The sequence below is a fragment of the Protopterus annectens genome, chromosome 7.part1, assembly GCF_019279795.1.
Source record: "Protopterus annectens isolate FY-2018-M chromosome 7.part1, PAN1.0, whole genome shotgun sequence".
Taxonomy (NCBI): Eukaryota; Metazoa; Chordata; order Ceratodontiformes; family Protopteridae; genus Protopterus; species Protopterus annectens.
The window spans coordinates 400,230,284-400,249,651 of NC_056740.1; the positions used below are offsets into that span (position 1 = coordinate 400,230,284).

A 19,368-nucleotide genomic window follows, 5' to 3' on the forward strand; every position below is an offset into this window, starting at 1 on the left:
CATGTGTAAAGAGAATGTCTTCTGTTGTCTGGTTTTCATAGCAAACTAGATCTGAGGGTTAGCAGGAGAGGATCATGGGATAGGGACTGTGCCTCGAGCTTCTCTTAGACGCAGAGCTTGGAATGTGGCCGACTCGGAGCCGAGGGATCGGCTCCGAACCCGTGTGTAAGAACAAAGGCGAGATGAACAACTCACATGGAACGTTATGGTAAGAACATAACATCTTTTTTGTTGTGAAGGTAAGAAGGGATAACCTGCGTCAAAGCAGGCTATTTCCAAATGGTTGTTTCAGGCTATTCTGTTTTGTTCCTGCCACTGCAAAGCTATTCCAGGCAAGGTCAAGGCTCCGTGTACTAGGGCCTTGGCTTCAGCTATGACTTCTTGGAAAGGGTTTGACTCCTATAAGTATTCTAAAAGTAGCAACTTGGTCCTCTGTGTTTACCTTTACAAAACACTATAAACTATAGATTTCTTCTCCAGGTCTTGGACAGGCATTGCTGGGACAATTCTCCAGGAGCTCCTAGACACTTCCACCTCCTAGTTATTTTAAGTTAGGGAACTCGACCCATACAGCTAAGGCTACTGCAGAAATTATTATTCAAACATTATTGTAATGGTAAGTTTAGTTGCACAACAGTACTTTCTCTGCGTTTGGTATAATTTCCCACAAAGATTTTTGCGTGAAAACTTTAGGGAGTTGATGAGGCTGTGACTTTCTAGTGTTTTGTACTGGGGATGCTTGTAGAGCTCATCTCTGGAATGTTTCCATGTACATCTCCGTGCTGTTGTCATCTGGATGTTGGTGTACACTTTGACAAATACTTTGTGTGTACACTATTTACACAGTGTACGATGAGGTTATAAATTCTTGCTAAACTTGATCAAGGAGACCACAGAGAAGCTTATTCACATCATCCAGTACTAATGGGAGACTACAATTCTTCTCCATACCTCTGTCATAGCCCAATAATTCTAGACATAGATAAAACAATGGGGTGCAAAAGCCCAAAGTCAGGGACAGATTTGGAAAATTACTCTTGTAAATGTAGAAAGTTGCTAGAATTGTAGATTTTGCGTTAGAATGCATTTAATGACTAATATTAATTGTAAAACCAAACTATCTTGTCATTTTCTGACTTCAGTACTCAATGTTTTGTCAGAAAACCACATTTTATGAAGAACAGGCCAAAAATGTGAGGCCAACACTATGTAATCTCCTGCCCAGTGATTCAGCTTGGTTTTAAAAGTCTGCTGATAAATAGACAGCTGTTTGCTCCGTTTGGTGGCATTGATGAGGCAGCACGAGTTTAGCTTTTTGAATTGAATGTTTTAGTGATTTTTAGTGCATCTTGAGCATGAGAGCTTGAGATGAAGAGTTGCACAGGTGGGCACAGAATGCTGCACCAGTGTTGATGACTCCCTGAGGAAGATTATTTTCTCAAAGATGTAGACTATCCTGTCCACCTTTTTAAATACTCTCTACTTTACTGTTTAATAGCCCGAGTGCTATGACAGTTCAGGCTTTATGCCAGCAGCAGATCCTGTGGTGGTGGTTTCAATGGGTTGCCTTTCCTGTTACCCTGTCTTGTCTTTTCTTTCTTCCTTTTCCGCCTCACTTTGTAAAATATTTAAGATTTTACAGATGGATCACCTCAGTCTGCAGAGTGACATTGTCACCTCACCTTAATTTTACTCCCTGTTTCAGTGGTGAATTCTGTTGCTTTCCCCTTTTTAAGGCCTAATTTTTTTTCTTAATTCATGCAGGTTCTTCTTAGGTTTACAAACTGCTCCAGATTGATGTGCAGTATCCCAGAGCTATGCCATACCACAGAACCACTCATTCTACAGATGTGTTTTCTGACCCTGATTTCACGTGAAACAGCTGCTGAAAATATAACAGTCTTGCATAAATTGCGTAGGAAGACACCTAGGTCTACTTCTTCATCTTGGGGTGGAATTAATTTTTTGCTTGGCAGAAACCCAAATATCCAATTTTTGTTCAAGTAAAGTATGCCATTTTAATTGTAGTCTTGCCTATGTTTGCAGAATGGTATTTATTTCCAATTTATGTATGGTCTGATACACTGTTCCTAAGACTTAATTTATTTTCCTCTAGCATATTGACATTACCGATGTACATGTGTGTGGGGGGAGGGAGTGGAACAAGCCTGTCCCTTTTTTTTTTTTTTTTGTTTCTAACAGCTGATGCAGCATCACTAAAAATGTTAGTCTACTGTGCCATAGCCATTCATAGAAGCCATTCATAGATTAGTACTAAACTAACTGCCCTTGTGAGCCATTTTAAGCTTAGCCAATTATCCCTTGTGAGACTCAAACCCTGCACCTTGTGTTTGTAAGGCAAACACCTTAACCATTAGGCCACCCTCCCCACCCATGACGTGTGTGTGGTTATGGTTATCTTTTATTTTAAAGCTTTTTAGATAAGTAGGTTGGCATGTACTTGGAAGCTCATATGGGTGTATGTAGTCGACCTATTTTTTCATTCATGTAGTTGTCATTAGAAGTGTTATGTGTATGGTTTAGCTGCAAGCAGTGCACTTGACTTGGTGTCAACCCTCTTAATTTGAAAACTTGTGACTGATTTACTGAAGTAGTTTTTTTTTATGAAAATGAGCTGGTCTTTGCCATAAGACCTGTATATTTTGTTTTGATTTAATAGGTCGTGCAGATCCAGAGTGCATGCTAGGTCACCTCCTGAAAATACTGTTTAAAAATGACGACTTCATGAATGCAGTAAGTTCTTTTTTCATGGACTTTTGTTAAATCTGCACATTACCATTTTAGTTGTTTTCTCAGTTTTAATATCTTTAGACATAACTGTTTTTTTTTTCACAATCTGTGTTCTCCCTTAGTTCTTGTAAAATAACTTGGTATTCTGCTCTGAGTCTATGAAGATTAACTTACATGAGAGGAGGAGAGATTTACAAGAATTGTTTTAGGCAACTACAGAATCCTTTGTTGTCATTATCCAGTCTGTACTGAGTGCACATTTAATTTTACTTGTAATCATTGCTTTAAGGATACGTAATCTGGTTAATTGGAAAACCTTTTCAAGCTTGGAAGGACTTCAAAGGCAAGTGTAGAGTAAATGTAATGTAAAAGTATTGTAGTATAACTAGTTTTCTTCTGAGTTGGAAGGTGAAGCAAACAAGATTATCTGGAAGACAAAAAAAAAAGCAAAGGGTTATAAAGAGCAGCACACTGTCTTGGTTTAGATTTTAACTTTAGTGTTACGAATGAACCCAAAACCCCTACAGCTGTGATGAAGAAATTGAAAACAAAGCATCATATTACCCCAAACTAAGTGACACAGCATGCTAAATTTTGTAAGCTTTCCTTAGCATGTGTTCACACATGCTGAGGACCTAGTGGTAATCCCTAGTAATGTTCACCATATTGATCACTGCTGCAGTAGCCTTAACTATATGGGTTATATCCTGTCAAGGATGTAAGAGCCATCTAGCTTCCAAAGCTTCAGGGCACCTTCCACATACCCAAACTGTCAGGCAGCTCAAGTGGAGTTGACTAAAAGGTTCGAGTGTGAAGCCCTTGCCACCAAAGGGTGTACTCCTCTGAGACTTTAAAGGATCGATGGCCTGTTTGTGCTTTCCTTTGCTGGGAAGGTAGTTACCTTTGGGGGAAAAAAAAACTTCCATTTTCTTTATTTTGCTAATGTTTTGTTATTTTCCTCTTCAAGAAAGTTATTTTTAAAGCTAGGAGTATTGTGTTTTAATGGCCTGTCTCAATATACTTTTAAATGGATTGCTTGTTTTTTTCTGTCAGTTAAAAAGTGATGTAAAGTAACTGAAAACATTTTCTGTGTAGAAGTTTTTTGCTTTATTTTTGTGGGGCTGGCATAGTGTTTTAAAGTGTTTTTTTACTATATTTGTCTGTCAAAAAAAGTAACTTTTTTGGACTGGTGGTGGTTACCGACAATTGCTGCTTGTCTTCCCTGGTAAAGAGGCACCATTTTTGGCTTGACCATGGAACAGACTGCCAGTCCCACTGGTCGGTCCTTCTAGCCACAAAAAGAAAAAAAAAATTAAGCAAACAGCTTTTGCCTCAATAGCAGGCTAGCAGTTTGACTGAGATGCACGTGTGCAACTCTGTTGTGGCCATTTGTTGTACTTCAGACCATTCGTCTCTTACCCCAGATCCCTGTGGTGTAGCACCTACAGCCATTATGGACCGGGGATTAGCCCCATCTTCTGCAGCTGTTGGGATCCCCCCAGTGACCTAGTGCAAGGCACCCTTGTTGGTCCTGGGAGAAAGAACAGGGAAGGTTTCCCTGTTGTGTCAGAATGCTGTGACCATCCCTGGGAAGCTGCTGTTGCCATTCGTAACATGGTTGGCCCCATTTTTCTTGTCAAAAAGAAACGGAAAACAAAGCATTTATCTCTTTCTCCTCAATTTTCTTTATTGGGTCTAGTTCAGGATTTTATTCAGGCTATTGATCCTTCTTGTAAAGTAGTCTCTGGTAAAAGAATGAGGGATTCCTGTTTTCCTGAAGAGATTCATGATTCTTAATCTGAATAGGAAAGATGCAGGGGGCGGATACATTTTTCCCCTCTCAGGCTTGTGATTCAGACTTGGAGAGGAAAGCTTGGTCTCTGATTCTCCCTTTGGGGGTTTATCTTTCTCTGACACTATTACTTGAATGTGCCTTTGTTTTCAGAGGGATAACACTTGAGGATTTCAGTCGCTCAGAAATGCAATGACTTGTCTGTTTATTATTAAAGAAATTTTGGGAAGAAGTTAATATTTTTTTACAGGCAAAATTTACAGACAACTTTTTGCTCACTAAATCACTTGTACTATTCAACACACCAGTTCCAGACTGTATAAAGAAAAGCAGATATTCTGTGGTCTGGTCTACTTTCTCCATTGCTAGGAAAATAATTACACAAAACTGGAGGTCTTAATCTATTCCTTCACTTAAAGAATTTAAAGGTCTTCTCTTGGAAGTATCTAAGTTAGAAATGTTAACTATTAAATCCAAATCTGCAAGAATTACAAATTTATATAACCAATGGAAAAATATACATGACTTATTAGTTTTAAACTAGATTAATGTGTTAATCTTTTTTTTTCCTTTTCTTTTTTCTACATAAATATTAGTTTAACTGATTCTTTTGTTTGTAATACAGTGAACATAATTGTATATAGTTCTTTGTTATTCTATTATATTGTTTTCTATTTTTAACTATTGTACTTCAAAAAATTAAGTCTTTTTCAAAATATTAGTTCATTACAATAATGTTTTCAATAAAGCTGTTAAAAAAAAAAAAAAAAAAAAAAAAAGAAATACAATGAGTTGTTGCCCCCATTCCTCCTGTTTACTTTGGAGGATGTGTTACTGTATGCAGTTTTCCTTGCCAACCAGCTGCTCCTAAAAAGGCAGATAGGATGTATAAATTGTCTTAGTCTTTTACATTTGTATACACTATTCCAAAACCTGGCCTAACAGCTAGCTATAACTTTAGTTGATCCCACTGCTGCTAAGCACTTGGTTAGTTCCAGTCTTACTCTTTCTGATAAGAATGGAGAAAATTGTTGAAAGGTATGGGAAAAAAGTGTATACTAATGCAATCTTGATTTTCAGAATTTGGAATTGTCAGGCTCATATCTTAGTTTGGTCTTACAAGTTGAGAAAGTATAATGTTAAGTTGTCTCTCTCGCCATCATTCTTGCTGGTTGGGTTCGGAGCCGATCTTCGGCTCCGACTTGGCCATTTTCTAAAGCTCAAGAGCTATTTACTGGCTCGAGGCCTCCCTATATCTCACAATGCCTGGAGCTAGATCCCCAGATCTCGTTTGACGCTTCAGTTGCGAGGTTGCGCTTTACTGGCTCAGGTCGTATTCATCTTTTTGTCATAATTAGTTGTTAATTTTTAGTATATATTTCAAGCTTTTTTTTTTGTTCTTAGTAGTGTAGTACTGTTAGATTAGTTGTAGTACCTGTGTTTTCTGCCTTTTAGGAAACCCGTTTTAATTAGAGTCCCCCCCCCCCATCTCCCTAGAGTGGGCCGTTTAAATTAGAGGCTATCCCCTTCCCTTTTATAAACCTTTTTCCAGTAGGAAGTAGTGTTTAGCCTTTGTAGTTTAAAGATAATTTTCTTTTTTATTTTTGCTAGTATTGTTACTCTCTCTAATTTTTTGTGTGTGTGTGTGTGTGTGTGTGTGTGTGTGTGTGTGTGTGTGTGTGTGTGTGTGTGTGTGTGTGTGTGTGTGTGTGTGTGTGTGTGTGTGTGTGTGTTTATTTACACTAGTCTAATATTATTCAGTTGGTATCCCTTTGTTAGCATGTCAAAAGATACCAAGGTATCAGGGTTCAAGAAGTGTGACTCATGCTGTCAGAAAATGTCTCTGACAGATGGTCACACTTGTGTTTGTTGGGGTGCCCTACACCTGTAGGACTCTTGCTCGGTATGTCATGCCTTTAGTCCGAGAGTCCTGCAGGAGTGAAGGAACAAGTTGATTCTCAGGGGTTTTCCTAAACCCGAGGGGTCTCCGGCGAAGTCTCAGCCAGCGAAAACCCATAAGCCGACCAAGCAGTCAGCTCTCAGTATGGAGCCGTCGACAGGTGGAGGAACAGATATTGCCAACATACTGGCCGACAGATTCAGTGCCAACTTTACCCCCCCCCCTCAAAGAACCAGTTTCAATACCGGAAAAATGCCAGGCACCCAGCATTACTGCAGCACAGGTTAAAGCTGCATTGCCCAAGGCCAAGAATACAGCTTCCATGGGACTTGACAATATCCCTGGCTGTGTTCTACATCAATTACAAAATGAACTGGCACCCCATCTGTGTGCCCTGTTCACTCACAGCCTCACCTCAGTCTTTGTCCCTACAAATGCTGCACTGCTGCAGTCTTCTCTCTCCATAAAGGAGGAGCGACTACAGACCCTGGAAATTATCACCTTATTAGCCTGACGAGCCTGATATGTAAGGCTATGGAGCGCATCATCATGGACCTAATTAGCAAGGATGTAGGGAATCTCCAAACTCTAGATCCCACACAATTTGTTTTTGTGAAAAGTAGATCATGCCTGCACAACCTGGTTGAGTTGTTTGAGTCAAGTCACCAGAGCTGTGGATGAGGGTAAGGCAGTTCATACAGCCTACCATGATCTGGCCAAGGCCTTTGATACTATTCCCCTCTCGGGAATTATTGATAAACTCACCAAATTGGGTATCAACCCCTATATTGTTAAGTGGGTTGCAAATTGGCTCACAGAACCCACAGTATGAAAGTAGTGGACTCCAAGTCAGACTGCCGACCCGTCACGAGTGGAATTCCACAAGGATCGGTCCTGGGTCCTCTCCTCTTTGGCATCTACTTCTCAGAAGTCCAGGCCAACATGGAGGGATTCTGGCTGACAAAGTTTGCAGCTGACTGCAAGCTGGAAGCCATTATTAACTTCCCAAGTGATGCAGGTATCCTACAGAAAGGCCTCACTGAGACCAATGACTGGTGTCGATACCATGGCCTTAAGCTTAATGCCAAAAAATGTCATCACATCCCCTTTGGGAAAAACTCAGTTCCCACTAATTACCACATCGATGAACACTGAAGGCATTATAAGACATGTGGGGACGCAGGATGACAGCAACCTCTATTTCGATCACCACATTGCCACTGTGGTCAAAAAGTCCTATGTGGCGCATCTTATTACCAAGGGTTTTGCATCCAGGAAGAAAGAGGTCATAATTTCTTTCTAATCTTCCCTCGTTAGACCAATCATAGAGTATAATATTTGGCTGTACCTCACTAGACACCTGCAACAGCTGGTGAGGCCACAAAAGTACCTCACGAAGAAGATCCAGGCCTTAAATACATATCCTACATGGACAGACTCAAAAAAAAAAAAAAAAAAACACCAGCTGTTCTCTCTCTCATATGGTTTGCTAAGGGGCGATTTCTGCTAGTCTTACAAAACCATGTCTGACCCAGCTCTGTTAGAAATCCTACATCTAAAGAAATCCCAATCCCTCCACACCACATGCTCCAGAGACCTCAACCTCATGACCACAATCAACAGAACATGCTGGACGGACAGGTTCATAACCCAGAGACTGCCCATGCTGTGGAATAGAGTTCCCGTACATGTCAAGCAGCGCACCTCACTGGCGCTCTTCAAGGGAAATCTTGATGAGTGGATAGGAAATAGAAAGTTCACCCCAGGGATCACTGCAGTGGCTTTACTTGATAGAGGCACTGGGAATTAACGTCAGGTGACACAATGCCAGGCACTTCTATGGGCTAGGCTTGTAAAGGCTCCAGGGCTTGTGAACCTATGAAATCTCTGTTAACAGTACATATAGAGTAAAATTCAGGAGTAATAATTTGGGGAAGGCGGGGATTTAACACACCTGTGTAATGTTACATTGAGTAAGAAAACTGAAATTATATTTGTATAATGCGTGAAAACATCTTTGTAATGTTTTTTGTTCTGTTTTTATAATTGTGTACTCATGCCACTAAGTAATATACAATGTTACTAAACATTTCAAAAATTGCAAAAACGGAAAAGATCACTTTTGCACAACAATATGTACTTTATAACCATTTTAATAACTGTTGGCTACGTTTGCCACTTTGGCCTTTATAGGTAAAAGGAATTCCATAGGATAACCCTGCTTGACAAACATATCCAACAGTTTGTAGGTGGTATTATTAAACACTACTGGAGTATTATTTCATCAAGTAGTCACTTAAGGAAATTATTGGGTGATTATCTGGTTATTGTATTCAGGAAAAACACTTGATGTTATGTTGTCCCTGTCTCGTTTTCCTTCTTGTTGATTGGGTTCAGAGCTGATCCTCTGCTCTGACTTGGCTGTATTCTAAAACTCAAGAGCTTCCACTGGCTCAAGGCTAGACCCTATCCCATCATGCCTAGCGCTAGTTGCCCAGATCTCGTTTGCCACTTGAAGCTTTGAGATTGCTGGATACTGGCTCTGGCTAAGTTTTTGATTTTTCTTGTTATGTTCTGTATTAAAATCTTAATATTTTTCAGCAAGTCTTTTTTTTAGATTAGTAGTATTTGCTTAGGATCCCTATCTCCGTTTTTCTGGATCTTGCTGTTTTTGTTAGGCCGTCGTTTTTCCTTCAGGCCTAGCCCCCCTTTTGAATCTGTTTTTTCTTAGAGGATTCCCCCTTGCTCTTAGCCCGTTTTCAGTTCCTCTTATTTCCTCCTCCTCCCTTTCTGATAAGGAGTTAGCTGTTTAAGTTAGAGGCTCTCCTCGGTTGGGGGCGATGTCGTTTAACTTAGAGGCTCTCCCCCCTTCCATTCCTTGTTGTTTAAAAAAAAATAGTTAGATATAGTGTTGTGGTTATTGTAGAGTTGTCGATTTTCTTTTTCTTGATATCTATAACTTTAGTGTATTGTGCTTATTGTTGTTTGTGATAATGTCCAACGAAGCACCCAAAGAATCCAAACCTTCTGGATGCAAGAAGTGTGACTCGTGCTCCCAAAAAATTTCCCTGACTGACGGACATACGAGTTGTGTTTATTGTCTGGGAGCCGTGCACCTGCAGGACTAGTGTTCTGTTTGTCATGCTTTCAGCACCAGAGTCCTGCAGAAGTGCAAAAATAAGCTTATTCTGAGAGGTTTACTGAAAGGGCCCTTTGACGCTCCATTGGAAAGGACTTTGGCAGGTAAACTAGGAAAATCCTCCAAACCAACATCTCTGCCTGCTCCGACCTCGGAGCTGTCGAGACCGAGAGAAATCTTCCAGTTTGTCAGATCCGAAACCTCTCTGGTCCAACAAGATCTTATCTCTTGCGGTTCCGTCAGTGTCCTCAGAACCGTCTAGGAGTCACAAAAGACTAGATCTTCTTTGGAACCAGTGCAGTCCACTCCACAGTCACCGCTTCTGCAGTCTGTGGTGGGCAGTCACCGATCATCCAGGAGCCTTTCAGACGATGATGTGGCGAAGGGTGGTTAAGAGGCTTCTCAAGACACCTGCTCTCACCAAAATCTTATCGAGCCCAGCCTGTAGGGATGTGGAGCCGACTAGTCTAGCCCATGGATAGTCCATTCCTCCTTCGACTCACCTGAGCTCGGAGCCAGAGTGCATGGCAGTCATTGTGTTGGAACCGTCTGTTCCGAAAATCTCCGGTCTTTCAGTTCTGACATCTGCTCTATACTTAATTCTATCGAGGGATCTGGGAGCTGACACTTCCATGTCTGCTCCGAGGGGAGGAGTGGCATCGGACCCTTGTCCATCCCCACTCTCTCTTGGAGCTTCAGCGCAGGTGAGCTCGGCTCCCACATCGGCCTCTGAGCCATCACCCTCGGTACGGGAGAGGTTTCTCGACTCTTCAGAGCCGGGGACCCTCTCAGGATGGGAACGTGGTGCCTTTGAGGTGATGAAGAGTGTGCTGTCCTCTGACAGCTTCTCCCTTGGCTTCAGCTACCCATCCTCTATGGAGCCAATGTCTTCCCTCCCACCACCCCTCCATTCTAAGCATACAGAACCAGTGCCTCAGGACACCCCGTTGGGGCCCCCCCTTCTGAAAGCTCTCCAGAGCATCCCCCTGAGGAGGTCCCTCTGATGAGGAAGCATGTGGACTCCCCTGAATCTTTGACATCGGACACAGACTTGGAGGACTCTGAAAGGTCACCATGGTCCCCCTCTGAGGATGTGTCCTTCTCTGACATCCTGGAAATCCTTAAGCAGAGGGGTGGCTGGAAGTCCCTTTCCCCTTCTGAGGATGAGTCCGTGTACTTGGACGCATTCGGTTCCCATCCTTCCATCTCTTGGGTGTCTCCGCCCTTCACCCCGCTGCTAGGGGTATTAAGTTGAAAGGCATGGAGCTCTCTGGAATTGATTGAACCAGTTCCGCGGAAGCCCAATAAGTTCATAACAGCACCAGATGACAAAACTTTCCTAACCAAGGGTGTGCCAAATGATGCTGTGGTGGTGGCGTCAGCCACTAAGAAGGAATTAGCAGAGACTTCTACATCTGTCCATCCGCTGAACAGAGTCCCATACGATGGACAGATACAGGGAGCGTGTCTTTTTAGCGGCCTTTACTCTCAGGTCACTGAATTATCTATCCCATTTCACCCGTCTTCAGAGGGATCTCCTGAAAGAGCTAGGAGAACACCCTACAGGATCCTACAGCTGCGGGAGCTGCAGATAAAACTGCTTCTCAGCTTGCGACCTTATCTTCGGTAGTTAACTCCTCCATGCGACTTATCTCCTATGCAGCTGATGGAGCGAGCAGGGCTTCAGGCACAGGAGTCACCTTATGGAGACGTTCCTGGATGCACTTTTTGTCAATTTGCGGAGCCTTTCAAGTCCTCCTTTACCAACGCCCCCTTTGATGGCTTGTCATTGTTCGGGCTAAGGTAAGAGAGACTCTAACAGCTTTTCTGCTGTGAGAAACATTTCTACAGTTTGTTTCTACCCAAGTAGTGTGGGTATTTGTAGCATTGTCCATATTCAGACTTGTGTTTGGGCCTAGTGTTTGTGGAGGCTGTGTGTTTAAGCACGTGTTCAAGGACATCTTGGTTTAGCCAAAGTCATTAAGCATTTCAGTGAGAGGGGATTATTTTTGGTCATTGGCTGACTGTGGTCACCTGGACTACAGCTTAGAGTAAGCACCTCATTGGTTCTTTTGAGCTTTTTTAAAGTTGTCTCAGGTTTCAACTTTTTTACCTAAGAAGTTAAGATGTTCTTCGTTCCACATTGCTGCAGTCCTAACAATTGGGGTAGTCCGCTGTCCAGTCGGCCCGAATACCAGTATTGACGCCGGTCAGGCGCATTAGACTGACGCCAGTACGTCAGGGTACTAATGCGCATGACCGACGCCATATCCTCAGTCTTTTTTGCCGCATGGTCCGATGCAGAAGCAGTTTTGCGAGTGCAGGTTGGCGTTCTGAAATTTTCTGAAGTCGGAGTTTCAGACCGAATCAAAGTTGGCTAAGTACCCGTTGGGGAACATTTTGGTTTTTTCTGCCTCAGTATTTAACCGGATGTCAGAAAAGTGAATAACTGTATTTCTTGTGAAACAGATACCTCATAGGGATTACCATACCTTGTGTATACCTTGTTTAGGGCCTGAGCACGGCGTTGTTGGATGCCGCTCTTGTGCTAGGTTTAACAAACGACTATTAAGAGACGTTAGACTGTGCCAGGTTAGTGTTTGGGAAGCGTTGTAATTATAAAATGCCGCCGGATGCTCAAAAAAAGCAAGGACAAAGCAGTGAAGCCTAGGGTTGATGAACCGGCAGTCCCAGACGCCGGTCTTTAGAAGGCTCAGTGGAGCCAGAGGTTTTGCCAGGAGTCTCTTTGGAGTCTCAGGCTGAGACTTTACTGTTGCAGGATGTGCCTTCTCCGAAGTAGGCCAGGCTGAGGGGCTTCTCAGGTAACTGTTCTTCCCTCTCTTCCCAAGGTAGTTAGAGCTTCTCCTTCTGTTTCCAAAACCTCTTTGAGAGGTAGGCCAAGTTTAGCTTCAGTGGGGGCTTCTCCTAGCACTTCAGGTTCTGTGCCTAAGAAACATATGCTTAAAATGGCAGAAGATTTAATTACTCTGATTTGAGGTTCTATGCCTATGCCTCGGATAAGAGGCCTAGGGTGGAACCTGAGTTTGAGAGTTTTGAACAGTGTTCAGAGGCTTCTGAGTCTTCTGCAGAAAGATGTAGGAGTATCCTCCTTATTCTGATTCTGATGTGGATGATTCCACTCCTACAGCTTCTCCTCCTGAGGATTTCTCATTTTCAGAAACTCTGCATTCCATGAGGGAGCACTTTAAATGGGAAGGCCAAGATTACTCTGATTCTAGGAAAAGGCTTAGGGAATTCTTGTTTTTACCCCAGCATAGGCCCTTAGCTATACCTCCTGTGTTGAATGTGGTAGAAGATGTTTTTGCAGAGGCTTCCTGAACCCTGATTCCTTGCCTCCTGCTCCTGTTAAACCTGATAGGTACTATAGGGTGCCTGAGGCTCATAAGTATCTTTTAAGAGTCCTAGGGCAGACCCGGAGTCTGTTTCTCAGGGACCTAAAGGTGTTAAGGCCTCTGTTGTTAAAAATCCTGTTCCCACTGATAAAGAGGCAAGGGCTTTGGATAGATGGGGAAAGAAAGTGTATACTTCTTCCACTTTAGCCATGAGGGCGCTGAATTGTCAGTTTCACATGCTAAAATATCAAAATTATCTCCTTTCACAATTGAAATCTAAAGTGGATGCTTTGGCGGAAGGTATTGAATGTAAAGAGTTGCTGGATTTAGTTCATGTGTCTGAACAAGTGGGTAAGCATTCTTTGCAATGTGGTTTTGATGCTGTACAGGCCTCCTCGAGGGTGGCTGCCACTAGTTCTGTTCTTCGCAGGCATGCCTGGTTGAGGGATCAGAATTTAGCTGAGCATGTTAAGACAAGGATTTTGGATGCTCCCTTACAGTCTGATGTGTTGTTTGGTTCACCTGTGGAAGCAGTTTTGAAGAAAATGGAAGACAAAGCTAAGTCTATGCAAACTGTTAAAGATTTTTTGCAGGTGCAGCCACCGGTTTAGTAGAAATTGGCCTACTAAGGGATGGACATATCCTGCTTATGATTCCCAGTCTAGGGTAGGTCGTGGTAGACGGGCAGAGCTCAAGGTGCTTTTAGGCCTAGAACAGGAGTTCACCTGCTCAGACTTCTGGTGAGGGCAGGGGTCAGTCCTTTCGTAAACAGACCCAATGACCTGCCTTTTCAGCTGCCAGTAGATTCTCTGGCAGCTCCTCTGGGAGGAAGACTGTCTCTTTTCAAAGAAAATTGGGATTTAATTACTCAAGACAGATGGGTGTTGGATATCATTCACCATGGTTACAGGTTTTATTTCCATACTTTGCCCCATTCAAAGGCATGCCAGGCGTTCCTCCTCCACAAAGGAAAGAGGCTCTGCAAAATTTCTCAAGTACTCCCAAATATAGGAGGCGATTCCCCCAGTCTCAGAAAGGGGGGGGGCCTTTTATTCTCGGATTCCTCTAGTACCAAAGAAGGGAACAGTGGAGACCAATTTTGGATTTATCTTATTTTACACTTATCTAACACTTGGACATTCCCAAGTTCAAGATGTTGGCGTTACAACAGCTTTTACCTCTGCTGGGCAAAGATCACTGGATGGTAACTTTAGATCTCAAGGAAGCTTACCTTCATGTGCCTATAAGACTAAGTTGCAGGAAGTCTCTTCGAGCTGGAAATTCTCATTATCAGTTCTCTGCATTGCCCTTTGGCTTATCTCCAGAGTATTCACAAAGGTTCTGGCTCCAGTGATAGCTTACTTCAAGATACAAAAAATTCAAATCTATCCTTACTTTTGGACTGCCTGATTCTGGCTCAAGAAAGGAAGACCTTCTACAGCATCTGGAATATGTTATAGCAGTGCTGTGAGATGCCTAGGTATTCTGTGAACGAAATATAAGTCCAGTCTAGTACCCTCTCAAGACATGTGCTTTCTGGGTGTGAGACTGAATACAGCAGCCCAGATGGCCTTTTAACCCCGACAAACAAAAGAGTCTATCACTTTACTTCCATCAACTATCTCATCAGTCCGTGCTGACTGCAAGGACAGACCTTCAAGCATTAGGGTTCATGGCATCTTGTATTCTGGTGCTTCCCAATGCCAAACTGCATATGAGGAAGCTACAATGGTATCTCAAAATGTATGGACACACACTGCCCAGGATTTGGACTGTCATTCAAATATAATACTTGCCTTCAAAAGAATTTTTGTGGTGGGCTCAGGAATGTCACCTAAACAAGGGACTCTCTGTGACCGACCAGAGGCGAAGTCAGATTTTAACGACAGATGCCTCTGACATTGCTTGGGGACCTCATCTAAATGGAAAGTGGATACAAGACAAGTGGCCTGCCAGACTACAGCATCTACATATCAACATGAAGGAGATGTTAGCAGTCCAGTTTGCATTAATGGCTTTCAAGGAGTTACTTCTTCAGGGCAGGTGTTGATTCTAACAGACAACACAACTGTCATGTGGTACATCAACAAACAACATTCTTATCCTCTATGCAGGCAAGCAATGATTTTGGGAGACAGCGCTCAGCTTGCAACTAACTCTTCAGGCAAGGTTTCTGCGGAGCACAGAACTCCTTAGCAGATGTGTTAAGCAGACAAATCATGGATCCCCACGGTGGAAACTGGATCTTCATGTATTTCAGAAATTGACAGTGTCATGGGGAACAGACATAGATCTTCTCCACTAAACCACCAGAAAGTTTTGCACAAAGGGGTTTCATCACACAGGTTGGAAAGTGGATGCTCTGTCTTTCAGTTGGAAAAATCTTCATGTGTATGCCCTTCCACCTCTGCCTCTTCTTCCAAAGGTGCTCTTAAAGGTCAGACAAGACAAGCCAAGGATGATTTTAATAGCTCCAGATTGGCCTCGCAACACTGGTACCCACTACTAAGGAGTCTGGTGAAGCCTCCATGGCCCTTACCTTTGATTCCACATCTGTTATCTCAGAAGGACGGTCATCTGCTCAATGTCAAGCTTCACTCTCTTCATCTGACAGCCTGGCATATTCTGTGTTGAAACACAGCAGGTCTCAACTTCCTCAACAAGTTTTAAATGTGATTATGGAAGCTAGAAGACCTAGTACAAGGAAAGTGAAAAATGGAAGAGATTGGAGTACAGCAAAGAATTTGGAGATTTCTGAGCCTAATCTGAGTGTGGCTCTTCAATATCTTACTGAGTTATTGGACAAAGGTTTGTCCTTCTCTTCCATTAAGATTCATGCTGCAGCAATTTCAGCTCACTATGATTGTGACCCATCCTTTGTTCAAGCAGTTAGAGGGGCAAAGAATATAAGACCCATTAGAGCTCCTACTCCTGCTTGGGATCTCAATTTTGTGTTGGAAAACTTACTCTGCAACCTTTTGCCTGCAGCTACTGCTGAATTGAAATACTTGTCATGGAAGACTGCTTTTCTGTTGGCTATTACTTCTGCAAGAAGGGTGTCTGAATTGCAGGCCCTTATGGCAGTTGAGCCCTTTTTGATTTTCCATAAGGGTATCATTACTAATCCTTCTTTTTATGCCTGTTTCTAGTGGCTTTAAACCAAACTATTCATTTGCCTACTTTTATGCAGACCCCAAAATATTTTGCACACTTTAGATGTGCACAGGCAGTTATTATTTGAGCAGGACTAAGGATTTTAGGCAGTCTCAGCAGTTGTTTGTTTCTTTTGCTTTGAGTTGGCAAGCCTGTGTCAAAACAAACTATTTCTAGGTGGATTGGGTTTGCATTGCATTTTGTTATTCCCATCATGGCAAGGAGATTCCAGCTGGGATTAGGCCTCATTCCAGGGCTACTGCCACTTCAACAGCATTTCTGGGGTGGCAACTAAGGATATTTTGGAGGCAGCTACTGAGTTCAGTGCATACTTTCTCTAAGCATTATCACCTTCCTCTCTATTCTAAGTCTAGGGCTGGTTTTGCCACAGCTATTTTGCAAGGCATGTTGTCAGCTCCTGCTACTTTATGATTTACCAGCCTCCTTACCTTACCTGCTTTGTTCTACCCAATTGTTAGGACTGCAGCAATGTGGATCTTCGAACATAGTACAGTTTTGTACCTACCATAAATGTAGATGTTCGAGGATCCCCCCTGTGTGTTTGGGTGGTTGTGTAGGTGAGGTTATATGCTGATGTTTTTGTATGGATTGTACATATTTTTGGTGCAGGTATATTGGGCCTTGTCTTTTAGGGTCTTCTGACATGGCAAGAAAAGACTGAGGATATGGCGTCGGTCATGCGCATTAGTACCTCTACATGCTGTACTTTTGTGAGTGTTTCTGCCATTTCACACGGAGCTAATCGAAGGAAGGACACTGAGCAAACTCGGATCTTTAATATGTGACATTAAGTATCCTGTTTTTTTGCTTATTTTTTCAAGTTTATTTATAGCACTGTGTCTACTGCATACTTTCCTAGCTAGTTTCACTGTGTGTGAGGTATTAACTGGAAATTGTTCACTTTTATTAAGCATCTGTTTGGGTTGTTTGATTCTCTTCTCCTGCCAAGGAGAGTGTCATATAACTTGTTTGCAGTTAAAAGCTTTCTCTAGAGGCTCCTTTATCTGTTTAAAACTTTCATTTACAGACTCACTGCTGCTTTTCTGCTGTGAGAAACATTTCTGCAGTTTCCCACCCTCCCTATTTGTATGCTGTTCTTATAGTTGGGCAGCTTTGCAGTTGCCCGGCCTTCCTGTAAATTTGTCTAGTGTTCTTACCTCACTCTACCTAATAACAGGGAGAACATTTGAGAAGGCCAATCCACTTAGTTTCTGCTCCTCCTTTCTCTTTCCACTTAAAATGTTTTTTTTTTTTTTTTAAGCTAGTTTCCTGCCTTTTCTGTGGGTAGTCTAGTCTGGATACAGATATGCTGTGTCCAGGACTGTTTGTGGGCTTCTGAGCCCCCAAGCCTTTCTGTGTTGGAGGGAAGCCTTCTAGCTTAATTTTGTTTCTTAGAACTAGCCAGTTTTTTAGTTTCAGCACTCAAGTCTGTTTCCTTGAGCTCAGCACTTGTTCAGAACTCGTAAGCACTAAATAAGCTACAAATTACTACAGCACTTTCCTCACTTGTCTAGAGGAAAACCGTTTCTAGTACTTAACAAATAAGCACTTATCCAGGCATATCTAAGGGGTCAGCTCCCGGTGTTTTCTCCTGTCTACCTGAAGAATCTGGGCATCTTGGGGCAATGCAGCAATTGCCTCATGCACAGACAACTCTCTCTTCCTACCACCCAACACTACAGCCTGTGAGAGATGCACTTATAAAGCCAAACTAGAAGCAAAGCTCTCTTCACCCAAGACTGGACTAGACAGTCAAGAGGAAAAGGTAAACACTTGCACCACACCACACTCATCCCATAGTCCCTCAAAACCTACACCACCAAAACACACACACAGAAACACAAAACACACACCTACATTCGCGGAGACTCTCAGTAAAAACCTGCCCAAGCAACAGGGACCTCCAAAGCAGAAACACAAGCAGCCTCCACCCTTCAACACAACCCAAATGACAGCCCACAAACTCAACCACAACCCATAAGGCATAAAAAATGTACCCAACATTCTAATCATAGGTGACTCCATAGTCAGGCACACTGATGTTCCACTCACCTGGCTAAACAGGGAAAAAGTTACTGTCAGGTGCCAGGATCCGCCGTATAACGCATGCATTCAGGTCATGCCACAAGTACAAATATAACTGTCATTGTCCATGTTGGTGTGAATGACCTGAGACATACCTTCTTGGACTTCATGAAAAGGGACATGGAGGAGCAGTCCAATCTTGTAGCCCAGGCAGGTATGACCCTAGCCCTGAGTAGCATCCTGCCATCACCCAGAATGATACCACAGTACAAGGACAAAATGATTGACTTCAGCAATTGGCTAAGCTTCTGGTGTCATTCTAAGGGGATCCAGTATCTGTCTGCCTGGGATGACATGATCAACAAACCACAATGCTTGGCCAGAGGTGGCTGCACCTGTTGCCCCTGGGATTTCAGATACTGGCTAAGGCTCTAGCCATCCCTTTAGTGCCTTTTTTAGGCAATGTTCAAATGACAAATTCACCACCGTAACCAGTACAAGCAAGCAAAATCTGAGGGTATTGCTACTCAGTGCTAGAAGTCTAAACCTCAAAATGCACTCACTCGAGGCACTCCTTAAAATGGAGAAAATAGACATCTCTCCAGTGACAGAGACCTGGTTCAAGGCTCCAGAGAGTACCCCTACATTACCAGGTTATAATTCATACCACACCTTTCGGCCACCTAACCTGGACCGAAACACTAAAGGCGGAGGGCGTGTCCATAATTCATTAAGGATATCCACACCTCCAGGCTAGTTGCTCAGCATAATGCATTTGAGATTTTCCAAGTGCAACTAACTCTGGGCAAGACCGCAATCTAAATTGTAGCTTGCTACAGATCCCCCACCATTCCCCAGGATTCCCACTCCTCATTTCTTGATACACTGGAAAATATTAGGGTACAACCTAACACCTTAATAATGGGCAATTTCAACTACCCCACCGTTAACTGGGAAAAATACTCGTGTACCAACTCGTGTTCATCGTTTTCTGGAATTCATAAATTCCAATGCCTTGGATCAGCTTATCCACACCCCTACCAGGGGCAGCAATGTCCTAGACCTGGTAATTACCAACATGGGCAACTGGTGCTCCACACCAGAGGTCAATTCCTCGTTGTTCACCCTAGACATCCACATCCCTCCTCCACCCCCATTAGGGAAACCACCGTAAAAAATTTCTCCAAAGCCAACTTCACACTTCTTAAGACAGAAGTGGCAAACGTCACAATAC

The 19,368-nt window shown here is 42.8% G+C and overlaps 1 protein-coding gene across 1 annotated transcript in view; it reads left to right on the forward strand.

The window, feature by feature from the left end:
- Positions 1-19,368, forward strand: part of DCAF1 (DDB1 and CUL4 associated factor 1) — a gene marked incomplete in the record, with an annotated part of 1,406,260 nt that overhangs the window by 301,336 nt on the left and 1,085,556 nt on the right. The window contains 1 exon segment of the mRNA XM_044078852.1: positions 2,681-2,754. Coding sequence (XP_043934787.1) covers positions 2,681-2,754 — 74 coding nt within the window.